The 15,012-nt window shown below is 38.1% G+C and overlaps 2 protein-coding genes across 2 annotated transcripts; both read left to right on the top strand.

Moving 5' to 3' along the window:
• The first annotated feature begins 339 nt into the window (after positions 1–339).
• LOC110945023 (F-box protein At3g08750-like) lies at positions 340–1,311 on the top strand. Its single transcript, XM_022186662.1, has one exon. It carries the CDS (start codon positions 340–342, stop codon positions 1,309–1,311), a length of 972 nt encoding a protein of 323 aa, XP_022042354.1.
• A 6,006-nt stretch (positions 1,312–7,317) lies between these two features.
• Positions 7,318–8,841, top strand: LOC110945024 (F-box protein At3g07870). Its single transcript, XM_035974279.1, has 2 exons — positions 7,318–7,552; positions 7,703–8,841. Exons 1-2 carry the CDS (start codon positions 7,414–7,416, stop codon positions 8,572–8,574), a joined length of 1,011 nt encoding a protein of 336 aa, XP_035830172.1. The 5' UTR covers positions 7,318–7,413; the 3' UTR covers positions 8,575–8,841.
• The last annotated feature ends 6,171 nt before the right edge of the window (positions 8,842–15,012 follow it).

Raw genomic sequence — 15,012 nt, 5'->3', positions numbered from 1 at the left:
AAATAACCGAAATACATAAGAAATATTCAGTTTATGCCCCGTAGCACGGACCGCGCATACCATAACATTGCATAGGGTCGGGAAACACATTAACAGCCTATACCTATTTGTAGTGGTGGCCCAAGTTGAATGTGCAATTGGATTAAACAAGCCCAATGCAATGTGTTAAAAACATCGGCTTAAGAACCCCTCTCTACAAAAGCCCAAGAATCATTGGTGACGGCGTCGTTTTGCTTAAAATCACATATAACATCTTAAAAAAATTAAAATTTGGCTCCACCCAGATCGTCACTCGTAAACCCTAGAAATACATACATACCACCACAAGCAACTGTCAAAATGTCAGACAACATACCATTCGAAATGCAAATGGAAATCATGAAAAAGCTTTCTGTCAAATCCTTGATTCAGTTCCGGTCCGTCTGCAAAGCATGGAAGTCTCTCATCGATAGACCTGATTTCATTACGCAGTACAACGGCCAACACACAAACCCCCAACATCTATTTCTAACCTATTGTGATTGTGAGGATAAGTATGTTTCAATTGCTAATGATCATACTTTTCCCCACCACAAAGTTCCCCTCACTTTCCCACAATGGCTTTTAGATTATGATCTAATCGGCTGCTCTCATGGCTTGTTGTGTTTGTCTTATTATGAGGACCAGACCAGAATAGCTATTATTTGGAATATTTTGATTCGAAAAGCAATTGCTGTACTTGTGCCTAATGTGGCTGGTGGGGAGGTTTATGAAAATGTTTTAGGTTTTGGGGTTGGCCGCGAGACTACCGACCCGAAAATTGTCAAGATTACACCTATTCGGAGTCAGAGTGCTATGGAAAGTGTAACTTGGCATGCTGAGGTTTTTACTTTAAGCACAGGGACTTGGAGATCTCCATATAGCGGCAATCTTCCTCGTAGTTCAATTGAGTTTGACAGTTACTGTGATCAGGTAGTTACTATAGATGGGTCTATTTATTGGCTTGCTGCTGATAGGGCTGATGTGGATGGTGGGTTTAGGTTCGATTATACGATTATTTCGTTTGATTTCACCCGTGAAGAATTTAAAGAAGTGAGCCTCCCAGATAGTTTAGCACACCAGAGGTATAAACATATTTTGTCCGTGTTAAAACTAAAGGAGTCTCTTGTTGTGCTTGAACGTGTCAATGATCTGGCTTACGATGTATCGATGATGGAGGATGGGGTTTCTAAACTGTTTACAAGGCTATCCACTATTAATGTTAGCACACGAGATGCAAAAGTAAAGGGATTTAGAAAGAGTGGTGAACCTATAATTGGCTGGGGTTACTAGGGGTCCCTTTTCATTGGGGTGTGTGTGTGTGTGTGTATTTGGGGCTGTATGGGTGCCACAGAGGAGACAAGACAGAGGGTATTTGGATCTTTGTAAAGTTTGTCAGATGGTGGTGTATATTTCTTTTTGTAGGTCCGTTTGCGGATCGCCGGCCAACTACGAGATCTTGTTTATAATACCGTAACGAGTGCGGAATCCACGTTACGATACAAACCGAGCGAGAGACAAACACAACACAAAGGATATACCGTTTAACAATTGTATGTTGATACCGATCGAGTTTTTGTTACGGAAAGATAATACAAGAAATACAAATAAACTCTTGGTTCTCTCTCACTTGTCTCTACTTTCACTCCTGTGATATGCTCTGTTTATATAGTGCCAGCATCAACGAAACAGAAGCAGGTCTCGACAAAACTGGCTGGTCGACGAAACAAGGTGTGTTTCATCGACATCATTGACGAAACGGAATGGGCCACGGCGAAACGGTTGTCGTCGGCGAAACACAAAAATCATTCATCAAAGTCGACGAAACAATTGTGTTTCGTCGACATACATGTATGGCAAATATGGGTTCGGCCCAGTTGAAGGTTTAAGCCCAAATGTATTGGTTCATGTTGTATTCTGATTGGCCCAAAATTCATTTCACATGCACGTACATATAGCATTTCTTCATGAACTTGTATTAAGTCAACATGTGACATCATCATGACATCATCATGATGATGTCATGGTGATGTGGCGCCTCGGGAATGCTCGCGGCTTTCCGTGCTTCGCGTGTCGAACTCTGGAGCGCACGACGGAGGAATGTCGTGACGTCGGGCTTGAGCCGAACCTAACCGTGTCGAACCGAACCGAGTCGAACCGAACCGAGTCGCGTCCACATAATATGTATCAACAAACTCCCCCTTGGACGCAACTCGTGAGATTCATCTTCCAAGTCTTCTATGTCGGAGGATCTTTAAGGTCTTCACGTGTTGAAAGCAGAAAGTGTATCAACAAACTCCCCTTGTCTTGTAGGAAGTGTGTTGACAAACTCCCCCTTAACATAAGCTCCCCCTTGAGTTATGCTCGTGAATGACTTGATCTTCAGTACTTGAGATCCTTGTGGTGTTGATGATGGTCAGCGGCAACTCGATCATCTTTATCATTTGAGTGCCTTTCACGTCGTGTCTTCATTCCGAAGCTTGTCATTGACCATGTTCTCCTTGCCTTTAGAATCTGCACATGCAAGAAATCTAAACGCGTAATGAGAACAACTGCTTGAAATATAGTTAAAATAAACAAACGACACACGTATGACCATATTAGTCAACTACCGTCCGACAGTTTGAAAGTTTAACGAATTTATCAATTTCAGTTTTTAACTTTCAAAACTTGCAAATTTTGACCGTTTATGAAGATTAGTCGATTTGGTTTTCAATCAGGTTTCAGGCAACGAAGACTCGAGATCCAACATCGTACAATCGAAAATAAGATAGAAATAAAATCTTTTTGGCTTTTTGAAAGTTTATATTAAAACACACCTAAAATCTTTTTGGAATTTTTGAATATTTCAAATGTAAAGACAGAAAGCAGTAAATAAATATATACAAAGATGCATAAACTGAAAGCATTAAATAAATATTTACAGACATTCTTTTTGTGAGTTTCGAGGGTAAGAGAATCATATCAGTGTACGGTCACGCCAAAACGCTCTTGTTGTTCAATTAGTTCACATTAAGATAAGCATCCTATAAGAATTATCGGTATTGTTGTCCACATAAGCTCAATTTATCAGATGTAATCATGGCGAGGGGATACTTTAAGGTATGATTTATACTTACCGACAGGTGTTCATCCACATCACGACACATTCCCGTATCAAGGTATGCACGAGGGTTCATCTTACAGGTGAGTATACCGATTATCATCTGTTTGACCATATATCATATGAGAAACTCACTTATTTTGATTTGAAAACAAGCCCTATGTGATAGAATCACTTATTGATGAGGAACTTGATTTTCATATGCATGAGGGCACAGGAGCAAGTCTGTGAACAGGTCAGTACTTTCGTACAGCAGAGAGACGAACTTGACTCCCGGATAAATGTGATATTTTATCACTTATTTTGAGGGACATGTGATTGTTTATCACTTATTGAGGTCGTATGCAGTATGTACACGTATGTATAGTATCATGGAAGATCTAGACTTGCGTCCCCGTTATTTTTCAGTAAAAGATACAACCATGATACCCAGATGATAAGCAGCATAAAGACCGAATATCTCAGAACCTCGGCAATCTCTCAAACGAAATTTCGGTACTAAGACCATATGCCAATGAATGGTTCCCACCTGGTCTTCAGTCGATTTAAGATTTATATCACCCTGCACACTTTAAAATGATTGTGAGCCTACCGATACATCTTACATAGAGCTGCTTATCGTTTTTCATTTAAGGTTTAAAGAGGTTTGGATAGACCACCGATGTACTATCATTTTCTCTTTTGCTCGCCAGGAAACACATTTTTGTTTTTCTATTGTTTTTGTGTTTTTGAAATTTTTCGATATTTTTGATTTTTCAATTTTGGATTTACTCCCCCTAAAATCAACAAACTAAGACAAAATTTAAAAGACACAAAGATATTTACAAAAACGATTTTCCGATGTCGGATTAACTCATGTTTTACCTCAATGCCGTTTACCAAAAATAAGTTAATCAGAAATGATTTATCGAATTTTGGGAAAATGAGTTGGCACATCGGTAAGCGGTGTGGACCATGACAACATTGACGAGTTTCATAGAGAAACAATAACGTGTGAGGTGATATTCGAGATCAACGTGTCAGGCCAAAGAGTGCTGTACGAGATGATATAATTGTAGGTCCGTTTGCGGATCGCCGGACAACTACGAGATCTTGTTTATAATACCATAACGAGTGCGGAATCCACGTTACGATACAAACCGAGCGAGAGACAAACACAACACAAAGGATATACCGTTTAACAATTGTATATTGATACCGATCGAGTTTTTGTTACAGAAAGATAATACAAGAAATACAAATAAACTCTCGGTTCTCTCTCACTTGTCTCTACTTTCACTCTTGTGATATGCTCTGTTTATATAGTGCCAGCATAAACGAAACAGAAGCAGGTCTCGACGAAACTGGCTGGTCGACGAAACAAGGTGTGTTTCATCGACATCATTGACGAAACGGAATGGGCCACGGCGAAACGGTTGTCGTCGGCGAAACACAAAAATCGTTCATCAAAGTCGACGAAACAATTGTGTTTGGTCGACATACATGTATGGCACATATGGGTTCGGCCCAGTTGAAGGTTTACGCCCAAATGTATTGGTTCATGTTGTATTCTGATTGGCCCAAAATTCATTTCACATGCACGTACATATAGCATTTCTTCATGAACTTGTATTAAGTCAACATGTGACATCATCATGACATCATCATGATGATGTCATGGTGATGTGGCGCCTCGGGAATGCTCGCGGCTTTCCGTGCTTCGCGTGTCGAACTCTGGAGCGCACGACGGAGGAATGTCGTGACGTCGGGCTTGAGCCGAACCTAACGGTGTCGAACCGAACCGAGTCGCGTCCACATAATATGTATCAACACTTTTGTGTCTTGCGGCTCGATGCATCAATTCATGTGTTTTTATTCGTGCGTGTGAGTTTTAGTTTTTGGCTCGATGCATCAATTCATGTGTTTTTATTCATGCGTGTGAGTTTTAGTTTTTGGTTGCAGATCTAAGTCTAACGTCCAAAAAGTAATATCCATTCTAATTTGTAATCTAAACAATTTCTCTAGACAAAATGGTGCGATTTCCAAGGGGATGAAAGAAAATTTCTTAAGGGTCGTTGCACTCATCTGTGAAGACTGATTTAGACTTTATTTAAGTCACCAAACGTTTTGTTTGAAGCCGATGATTATATTTAGGAATCAACAACCCGACAAATTTCTAAACACACAAAATCACACAGACAAGCAGTTCTATGTGTTGCTGCTGCTGCTCATCTGTTTGTTATTACTATTGTTATTTTTTATTCAGTTTCAATGTGTGAGTAAATTTGAGCAAAGATTATATTTTCTGCATCTTGGCGGTAAACAACTACTGTTCGTTCCTGTCATTTTTTATTTATTTTAGTTTTGGCACGTAGGTTGTAATTTTCTGGCTTTGGCTTACTTGATTCTGGTTGTCCATAGATCCTGCAGCTGCTAGTAAGGCAATCAAGGAGGAGGCATAGATACAAGGTCCATATCTGTTGGCAATGTAAGCAAAAACAACTAAATTTCATTTGGCGCTTATTGTTGGGGGGGGGGATATTCCACGGTCCTCCCAACCGCCGAGGTGATCCCACCTCGCAGACCGCCACCCAGCAAGCCTGAGTCTGGGGTAAATCCGCTACCGTAGGGGCATTGGGAACGAGCAAGACTCGAACCCGCCACCTCCGGGTTAGAATGCGGGCTGGTGGCCATTGGGCTGACACCCAATGGTTATTTGGCGCTTATTGTTGAAGCTTAAATAGAAAGTAAATAAATGTTACTTTATGTATGCGTAATTTGTATAATTTTATCCTCACCTGATGTTAGGCTTCCTTCAACAGGAGTAATAAGAGTAACTTTGCACATTTTATTAACTTAGGGTGTTAACATCAACAAACTACTAATGTTAGGCCTTTGGCTATGTTTAACCAAATTCCATGTGCAGTTGCACACCAAATTATATTGAGGAAATGCTATCACCGAAAAGTATGACTGTTTTAGGGCTCTATTTATGATACTGATTGTTTTTATTGATAATATGATACTTTGATTTCAGGAGCAGGTTGCATTCTCCAGGGAATTTATTAAGGGGGTGTTTGTTTTTTCTTCAAACATCTTCAAGAGAGCTAATGTCTGCAGGCGCGCAGACGTTACTCTTGAAGACTGTTTGTTTTTTTCTTTTAAACAAATCTGAAAATGACTTTTTTCAGCTTAAAAAAAGCTATGACAACCTTTCTTCAAACATCTTCACAAAAAACCCTCCTTCTCATATACGTTCTGAACTCAAATTTTAACCAAAACTGGACCACCACCACAAAAAAAACCTTTCTTCAAATTATGAAGCTTATCGTGTAAGAAATTTTCTGGACTACCATTGGCCACATAATCATAGATAAGAAGCTTTGAATCAGGAAACCGACAATATCCTCAGAGATTAACAAGATTACTATGTCTAACACTACCCAATATTTCCAACTCCCGTTCAAATGCAAGATCTTGACTTTCTCGACTTCGGTCAATTCTTTTGACTGCAAACATCACACAGTCATTCATGACAATTCTATCCAGGGTCCAAAACCCATCGGACCCAATCACGTGTTCATTGGCAAGGGACTCGAGCTTCTCGATAATCTCACTTGAAGTGCACTCCAGGTGTTTGATGTTTTGTCTCAACGAGTTTTTTTTTTTAAATCACTCCAGGTGTTTGGTGTTCAACTTTTTATGAATCAGTAACATTTGGATTTCATTAAATTTGTGTTATAGGGAAGAAGGAGGGTGTCTTGCGTCTGGGTGTGTTTGCCGGAAAAAGGCGCCGGAGTGCCGCCGGAACCGGCTCTGGTGACTGGATCAAGAGAGAAGGCAGAGAGGAGGTAACTGGTTTAGGATGTTCTGAACTTAAAACATTTTGGAGGTAATTGGTTTAGGATGTTCTGATTTGGAAAATAAAACAAAGTTTATGTAGTGTGTGTACAGACGGTATCAATTTATAAAAACAAACAATCATATATTTTCAACTTGAAAAGCTTTAGACCACATCTTCAGTTGCAGAAGACATGAAAACAGATAAAATTCTTGATAACTAATATTTGAAAAATAAATTATTTTAACCCTTTAGCAAACTATGTAAAAAAATGACTATTAGACAAGCTATCCTAGTAGTTGTAAAGCCCAAAGTAACACCGGCCCATACGTGATTTATTTCATGCCCTTCCGTTCCACTACTTCCGCAACCTTTAAAATAAGATAATGCATTAAATCGCTTCAAAAGTAGATCCCCAAATTTTCATCTCTTGCAAACCCTAGAAGTTCATTTTTACATAATCAAGATCAAAATGTCAGACAACATACCTTTCGAAATCCAAGTGGAAATTGTGAGAAGGCTTCCTGTCAAATCATTGCTTCAATGCCGATCTGTCTCCAAAGCCTGGAAGTCTCTGATCGATAGCTCTCCTTTTATTGCTGGTTATAACGGTCAGATGCAACATCTACTTGTACAATATACATGTGTTGATTTTAAGAAAAAATATGTTTCTATTGTTGACAATGATAATTTCCCGAAACAGAAAGTTTCCATGAATCTACCTTTATTGGTTAAGAAGCTTAAATCTCCTGGCTTAACAGGCAGCTCTCATGGCTTGTTGTGTTTGAATGGTTCCGGTGACAACCCTGATACGGACATGGCTGTTATTTGGAATGTTTCAATTAGAAAAGCGGTTGCGGTTGTCATACCTAATGTGGGGTTTGAGATTTATGAAACCAATTTATATGAAACCAATTTAGGTTTTGGGGTTTGTCGTGTGACTCTTGACCCTAAGATCATCAAGATTACACATTTTAATGGATATGCCAATATGCGAGGTATAAGTAGGGATGAGACTGTAGACCCTTGGCAAGTTCAGGTTTTTGCAGTAAGTACTTGGTCTTGGAGAAGCCCATATAACAATCTTCCTCGTAAATCAATTAAATTTGGTTATTCCACCATAGTTATAGACGGGTTTCTTTATTGGCTTGCTATTGATAGGTTTACTCTTACTGGTGCAATCGCTAAGTGTAATCTTATCATTTCATTTGACATTACAAGTGAAGAGTTTAGAGAAGTAGGCCTCCCGAATAGTTTAGCACACCAATGTAGTCGTAATATGAAAATTTCTAAGTTAAGAGAGTCTCTTGTTGTGCTTGAACATGGTGCAGAAGCCAATAATGCAATTTTCAGTGTATGGATGATGGGGGATGGTGTTCCACAATTGTTTACAAAGCTATTCACATTTAATGTTAACGCACCACATGGTGCAACAATAAGGGGATTTAGGAAGACAGGTGAGCCTATAATTGAAATTGTAGAAGACCATGGGATTTCCAAACTTGTTGTTTATGAACCCCACTCAAAACAGATTGATAATCTAGGGTGTGATGGTTTAGATTTTTTTTGTCAAGTGCATCCCTACATGGAAACACTGCTTCTTCTTGATCAGCCGGATAGAAATATTTTATAACAAAGGTAAACCTGCATTTTAGAGTGGACAACTTAGAAGTATAACAGAAGAAGGCTTTTCTTACAAGCTACATATAAAGCAATAGCTTGGAAACACTTCAGGTACTCTATTTGTGCAATACAAGATGATCTTCAAATTTCAAGATGGTCTGGATTGTTAGCCTACATCACTTTTTATTTGGTATGTTGTTTAATCACCTTATGTTTTGGGACTGAATTTAGCTATTCTAGGCATTTTGCATATGTAGAATGTCTATTACTTCTTCAATAGTTATGGTAATAGTACTTTCAGTTTTTTTATTTTTTTTTGTTAAACGTAGGAATATTTGGGAGGTTTTCTTATTTTCATTCTTTGATTCTTGATATTCGCAAATTGAAAAATTTGTATTTCTTTTGTTGAATTAGGTAAAAGGTTTATGTTCAATCACACATCTGGGTACATGAACTTTGTTCATGGGAGTATATGATTCTTGATTTGAATTGGTAGGAGTCTTTATTCACATGTGACTTTAGATTTTCATTATAAATCTGTTTACTACTTTGCTACTATTTGAAAGTTTGGATGTCATAAGAGATTCAGGAAGTAGGGACCAACATTAAATAGCTACTGAAGTTGCAGGGTATGCATTATGTAACAGCTACAATTTGAGGTTGCAAAATTGTTGTTTGGGTTGTGTACTGGTAGATGTATAGTCTAGAAAAAAGGGCATGTAATTTTCCTATTTGAACCAAGATGGTGACAGATAACACATAGTTGACTTTACTCAATTTAAAACAGTAACGAGGTGTCCTGATGCTTCTTTAATGGACCTTTTTTGCATTGTCATCTTTAATAGATTCCAGAAATTCTCAATAGCCAAGGCCGAATAGGAAGCCATTGTAAATCCCGTGTCATGTTACCCATCACCCATACCTTTCCATGCTACATTTAGAGGTATAGCTGAACATGGTTTTACTGTTTGCATTGTGTGATCTTTGTCAGTTTCTAGAAATCTCAATAGTCAAGGCAGAACCAATGCCTAAGAGGCGGCCTTTGTAGCCTCCCTTGTTTCAACAACCATATATTATTTAATCATATTGATATCCCACACATTGCATTTGCGTGGTTGCTTTTTTATTTTGGGTTATTAAGTGTGCACTTTCGGTTCGATTTAATACAGATTTGGGCTTCTGATAAATATAAAAATATTCAATAAAATTTGTTGACGGATAGTGTCCTTAAGGAATAATCGGTTTGCATAAAAATTGTGAAGACATTAGGTTACTTGATGAAACATACATCAGTGATGTATAAATTATCAATTGCTTGGCTATTATTTTTTAACTTAAATGTCCATAAATGATAAGTATTTTATTTTAATTAGTTAACATATGCATGAACAGGCTATGCCTGTAAGAATTTCCAAACCAACCTGTTTTTGAAGCGTTAATGTCAAAACAAAATATCTTCCTTTCATCAGGTTTTTCTTTGATTCTGTTCATCTTGTTGTTCAAAGACATAGCGTAATTTAAGTTCTTGGCCCTGAGGTACATGTAGTATCTTAAATTTTGAAGACAATGGAGTAATTCAATTATGAAGCCTCACAAAACGGGCAGGTCGGTTGGGTAATGCAGGTCGGTTGGGTAATGCACTACTAGAAATTTGGCATTTTCTAACAAGCTTTTCCGTCACAAATGCGTAGCAAACTCAGATTTGCTACGCATTTGCAACAAAACCTTGATGTTGAAAAAGCCTCGTCGGAAACTATTTACTCCACAATTACTACACAAATTTTAACGAAATTCCTACGAAAATATTGTGTAGCAAATTTTACAACACATTTCCTACGCATTTCTTAGTTGTTTTGTTTTCGTAGGTCCCGTTTTTCCGGTGGATCGATAACGTAAACCTATCCTTGTTTATCATGAACACGGTAACGGGTGCGGAATCCCCGTGACGGTGCAAACCAAACAAAATGTAAAATAAGAACACGCGTAACCAAAAGATTCAATATCTATTGATTACGGATGAGAACGATACAAACATATACAAACAATGTTTACTGACAGTCTCACAGCTCTCGTCTCTCGTCCAAGTTTCACACAGAAACTATGAGACCTATATATACTAAAACAGACACAGACTATGACGAAACAAAAAATATGGCACGACGAAACACCACAAGTGACGAAACACATTCAGTTTCGTCACATTTATTCTAATTGCAATCTTGTTTCGTCGATTGTTTTCCGGCTTAAAATCAGGATTTTGGGTAGGATAGACTCGAGTTCCAACAGCGGTCAATCAAAAATAAACTAGAAGCAAAATCTTTTTGGATTTTCTAAAGTTTATATTAAAACACACCTAAAATCTTTTTGGTATTTTTCATTTTTCAAATTTAAAGACGGAAAACAATAAATAAATATATACAAAGATGCAAAAAACTGAAAACAGTAAATAAATATTTACAGACATTCTTTTTGCGAGTTTCGAGGGTAAGAGAATCATATGAGTGTATGGTCATGCCAAAACGCTCTTTTTGTTTAATTAGTTAACATTTAGATAAGCATCCTATAGTGATTATCGGTATTGTTGTCCACATAAGCTCAACTTATCAGACGTAATCATGGCGAGGGGATACGTTAAGGTATGATTTATACTTACCGACCGGTGTTCATCCACACAAGACACATTCTCGTATCAAGGTATAGAGTTCATCTTACCGGTGAGTATACCGTTTATCATCTTATCTGTTTGACCGTATATGATGTGAGAAACTCACTTATTTTGATTTGAAAACAAGCCCTATGTGATAGAATCACTTATTGATGAGGAACTTGATTTTCATATGCATGAGGGCACAGGAGCAAATCCGTGAACAGGTCAGTACTTTCGTACAAAGACTGAATATCTCAGAACCTCGGCAATCTCTCAAACGAAATTTCGGTACTAAGACCATATGCCAATGAATGGTTCCCACCTGGTCATCAGTCGATTTAGGTTTATATCACCCTGCACACTTTAAAATGATTGTGAGCCTACCGATACATCTTATATAGAGCTGCTTATCGTTTTTCAGTTTAGGTTTAAAGAGGTTTGGACAGACCACTGATGTACTATCATTTTCTCTTTTGTTCGCCAGGAAACTCATTTTTGTTTTTCTATTGTTTTTGTGTTTTTATATTTTTCGATGTTTTTGGATTTTTAAAATTTGGATTTACTCCCCATAAAATCAACAAACTAAGATAAATTTAAAAGACAGAAAGATGTTTACAAAAACGATTTCCAGATGTCGGATTAATTCATGTTTTACCTCCATGCCGTTTGCCAAAATTAATTTTAATCAGAATTGATTTATCAAATTTTGGAAAAATCAGTTTGCACGTCGGTAAGCGGTGTGGACCATGACAACAATGATGAGTTTCATAGTGAAACAATCACGTGTGAGGTGATATTCGAGTTCAACTTGTCTGGTCAAGGAGTGATGTACAAGATGATAATAATTCATAAAGCAGCTTAAAAATCGATAAGTATAGGAGAGATTAGAAATTTAAAATGTTGATACATTTTGTGTGGACGCGACTTGGCTCGGTTCGACTCGGATCGGTCGACTTGGTTTCGACACGGTTAGGTCCGGCTCAAGCCCGACGTCACGACATTCCTCCGTCGTGCGCCCCAGAATTCGACACGCGAAGCACGGAGAGCCGCGGCCTTTCCCGTCGACACATCACCATGACATCACCCTTAGTGATGTCATGATTATGTCACTAGTTTTGTCAGGTAGTTGAATTAGTGAACTTGTAAAAGCAAACGACGAAACACAATATGTTTCGTCAACTTTGTAGTGGCCTAGCCTATTTCATCGCCTGTTGGACTTCTTCAGGCCCAAGGTTTGGCCCAAAGGTGTTTCGTCGAGTGTTTTTCTGTTTCGTCATGTATGTGTCTCTGTTTCCTATAAATACCCCTCATAGTTTCTGTGTGAAACTGATGAGCACAGAGAGACTTAGTGAGAGTCTGTTAAAACATTGTTTGTATATGTTTGTGGTTGTACTCATCCATAATCAATAGATATTGAATCTTTTGGTTATGCGCGTGTTCTTATTTTAAACTTTGTTTGGTTTGCACCGTCACGGGGATTCCGCACCCGTTACCGTGTTTGTGATAAACAAGGTTAGGTTTACGTTATCGATCCACCGGAAAAACGGGACCTACAATTGGTATCAGAGCTTTGGCTCTTTTCCTTGTTTAAAACTAAACATTGTTAGTGTTTTATCAAGTGGTTTTTAGTGATTTTTCAGTTTTTGTTCTTGAAAAGTTTGTATTTTTCTGAAATTGTGCTAAAAATCTGATTAAACTTGTTGTTTTTGCTGAAAGTTTTATTGAAAACCTTATTATTTTGCATGTCTACATGTTAGCATTTGGTTTTTGTTGAAAGTTTTAAGCAAATTCATGTTCCGAAAATTTGTCCTGTGATATTTTGGCCGAAATCATCAAGTGTGTTCATCAGATATTCAAAAGGTTCATGTGTGTTCTTCAAATCATCAACTTTTTGATCTTTTGAGAAGCAACTGTGCAATTTGTTTGATAATTAAAAATTACATGTTGTTTGAAAATGGTGCTCAAAAGCATGGTGGGTAGTGAGTTTGGTGTGATGAGCATGGTCTAGGTTGAAAAAGGTGTACTGCATGTCAGAGAAGAATAAGGCTTCCTTTGAAAATAGTCACCAACTTTTTGATCTTATCACTTTGATTTTAAAAGGGTGCTACTTTCTACACCCCCGTATTTACTTTTTCACCCCCCCTCCTCTCACATACTTACAGGTGGGGCCTGCGTGGGACCGACAGTTTTCCTCTCACAAGGGGGGGATGTAATCAGGAAGGAGGGGGGGGGTGTATAGAATGGGCCAAACTTCACTACCCACCATGCTTTTGAGCACCATCTGAAAATCTGTTTCGTTGTTCATCAACTCCATTAAAACGTTTCGTCGTCAGTCAACTTCATACAGTCAATCAAACAGGTTTCGTCGAACTCATTAATTCATTCCGTTTCGTCAGGACTAAGATCAGATCTGCTTCGTCGCACATGTCAACAAAAATTACATCTGTTTCGTCGACAAGATCTCTCATTTGTTTCGTCGCCAAGATCTTTCACATGTTCCGTCGCACTCAAGACATCATTCTTGTTTCGTCGATATGATTCACTAAACTTGTTTCGTCGCAACACATAAACCATTCTCTTTCGTCATTTAGTGAAACTCAATCAATTTTGTTGCATACAAGTTCATCAGTTTCGTCGCACCTGTTAAGAAGTGTGTTTCGTCGTCCATTTCACACAAGTCAATTTCGTCGATCAATATTCAACCTGTTTCGTCGTTTTGAATCATCTTCTGTTTCGTCGAATCAATACAACATCAGAACAGTTGACGGCAGGGTTGATAATCTGCTCCGATCAGAACAGGGCTTTTGGAGAAAGAGAAATAATTTGAATGTTTCAGCTGATGTATCGCAGAGAGAGATAGGAAGGTGATAGTGGTAGCTGGGGTATTTTTGATTGTTTTGGCTGTTGATAAGGTATCGAAGAAGGAGAAAAAAAAAAGGGCTGTGGATGTTTGGTTATCGAGAAAAGAGGAGAGAGACACAATATGTCGGCAGCATTATTGAAAGTGAAATGAATTGACTTTTGGGTAATATTGAAGATAGGGTTTAGTGCATGTTTGGTGGGCCAGCTTGTGATTTGATTATACTACTAAATGGGCCGATGACATGCCCTATATAATTTGAATTGAATTAGTTTGCAACTTTAGTGGGCCAACTTCAACTTATTCAATTTACATTTCACTTCATGATTTAAGGATATGCACATGGATGACGTATGGTGATGCTTGTAGAAATTAGACATTCATAGCACCACTACACTTGGGCCTATTCTTTATCAGGTATATTTTTTGGGGGCCACTAATTTATGAAATTGTGTTGTTGTTGTATGGGCTGCTCTAAAAGGCTATATATGCAGTCATATTTAAATGTGATGCAATTTTGGTTTTTTTTTTTTTTTTTTTGAAAGTTTGGTCTTGATCAACAAACTTTTCTTCAAGACTATTTTAGTGGGTCAACAATCTTAAGTGTTACGTACGAGGTCGGGTGTTCGCGGAGTTGATTTGAATCGCGCTTCTAAATATCACAGTTTCATCAAAAAGAGTGTCGTCGAGAAACTTGTTCAGTTTTTAAACAGAAGACTTGCAAAAGTGTGATAACAGCCTGTTTTCAAGTGTGTGACCAGATTTTTCACTTCTATACACCAATCATGAGTTGCACAAGCATATGGGATTGGAGTACGGACTCACAACCGGTTCAAAAACCGACTTCCATGGCCGAATATTTAGCAAATACCATACCTCGACAATAACAGTCAATAAGTGCAAGTCAATGGGCTTTGTTGTCGAATCAAAATCAAAACATA

The sequence above is a fragment of the Helianthus annuus genome, chromosome 6 (genome assembly GCF_002127325.2).
Source record: "Helianthus annuus cultivar XRQ/B chromosome 6, HanXRQr2.0-SUNRISE, whole genome shotgun sequence".
In the NCBI taxonomy this organism is placed as follows: Eukaryota; Viridiplantae; Streptophyta; class Magnoliopsida; order Asterales; family Asteraceae; genus Helianthus; species Helianthus annuus.
This window is presented reverse-complemented; position numbering and strand designations above follow the sequence as displayed.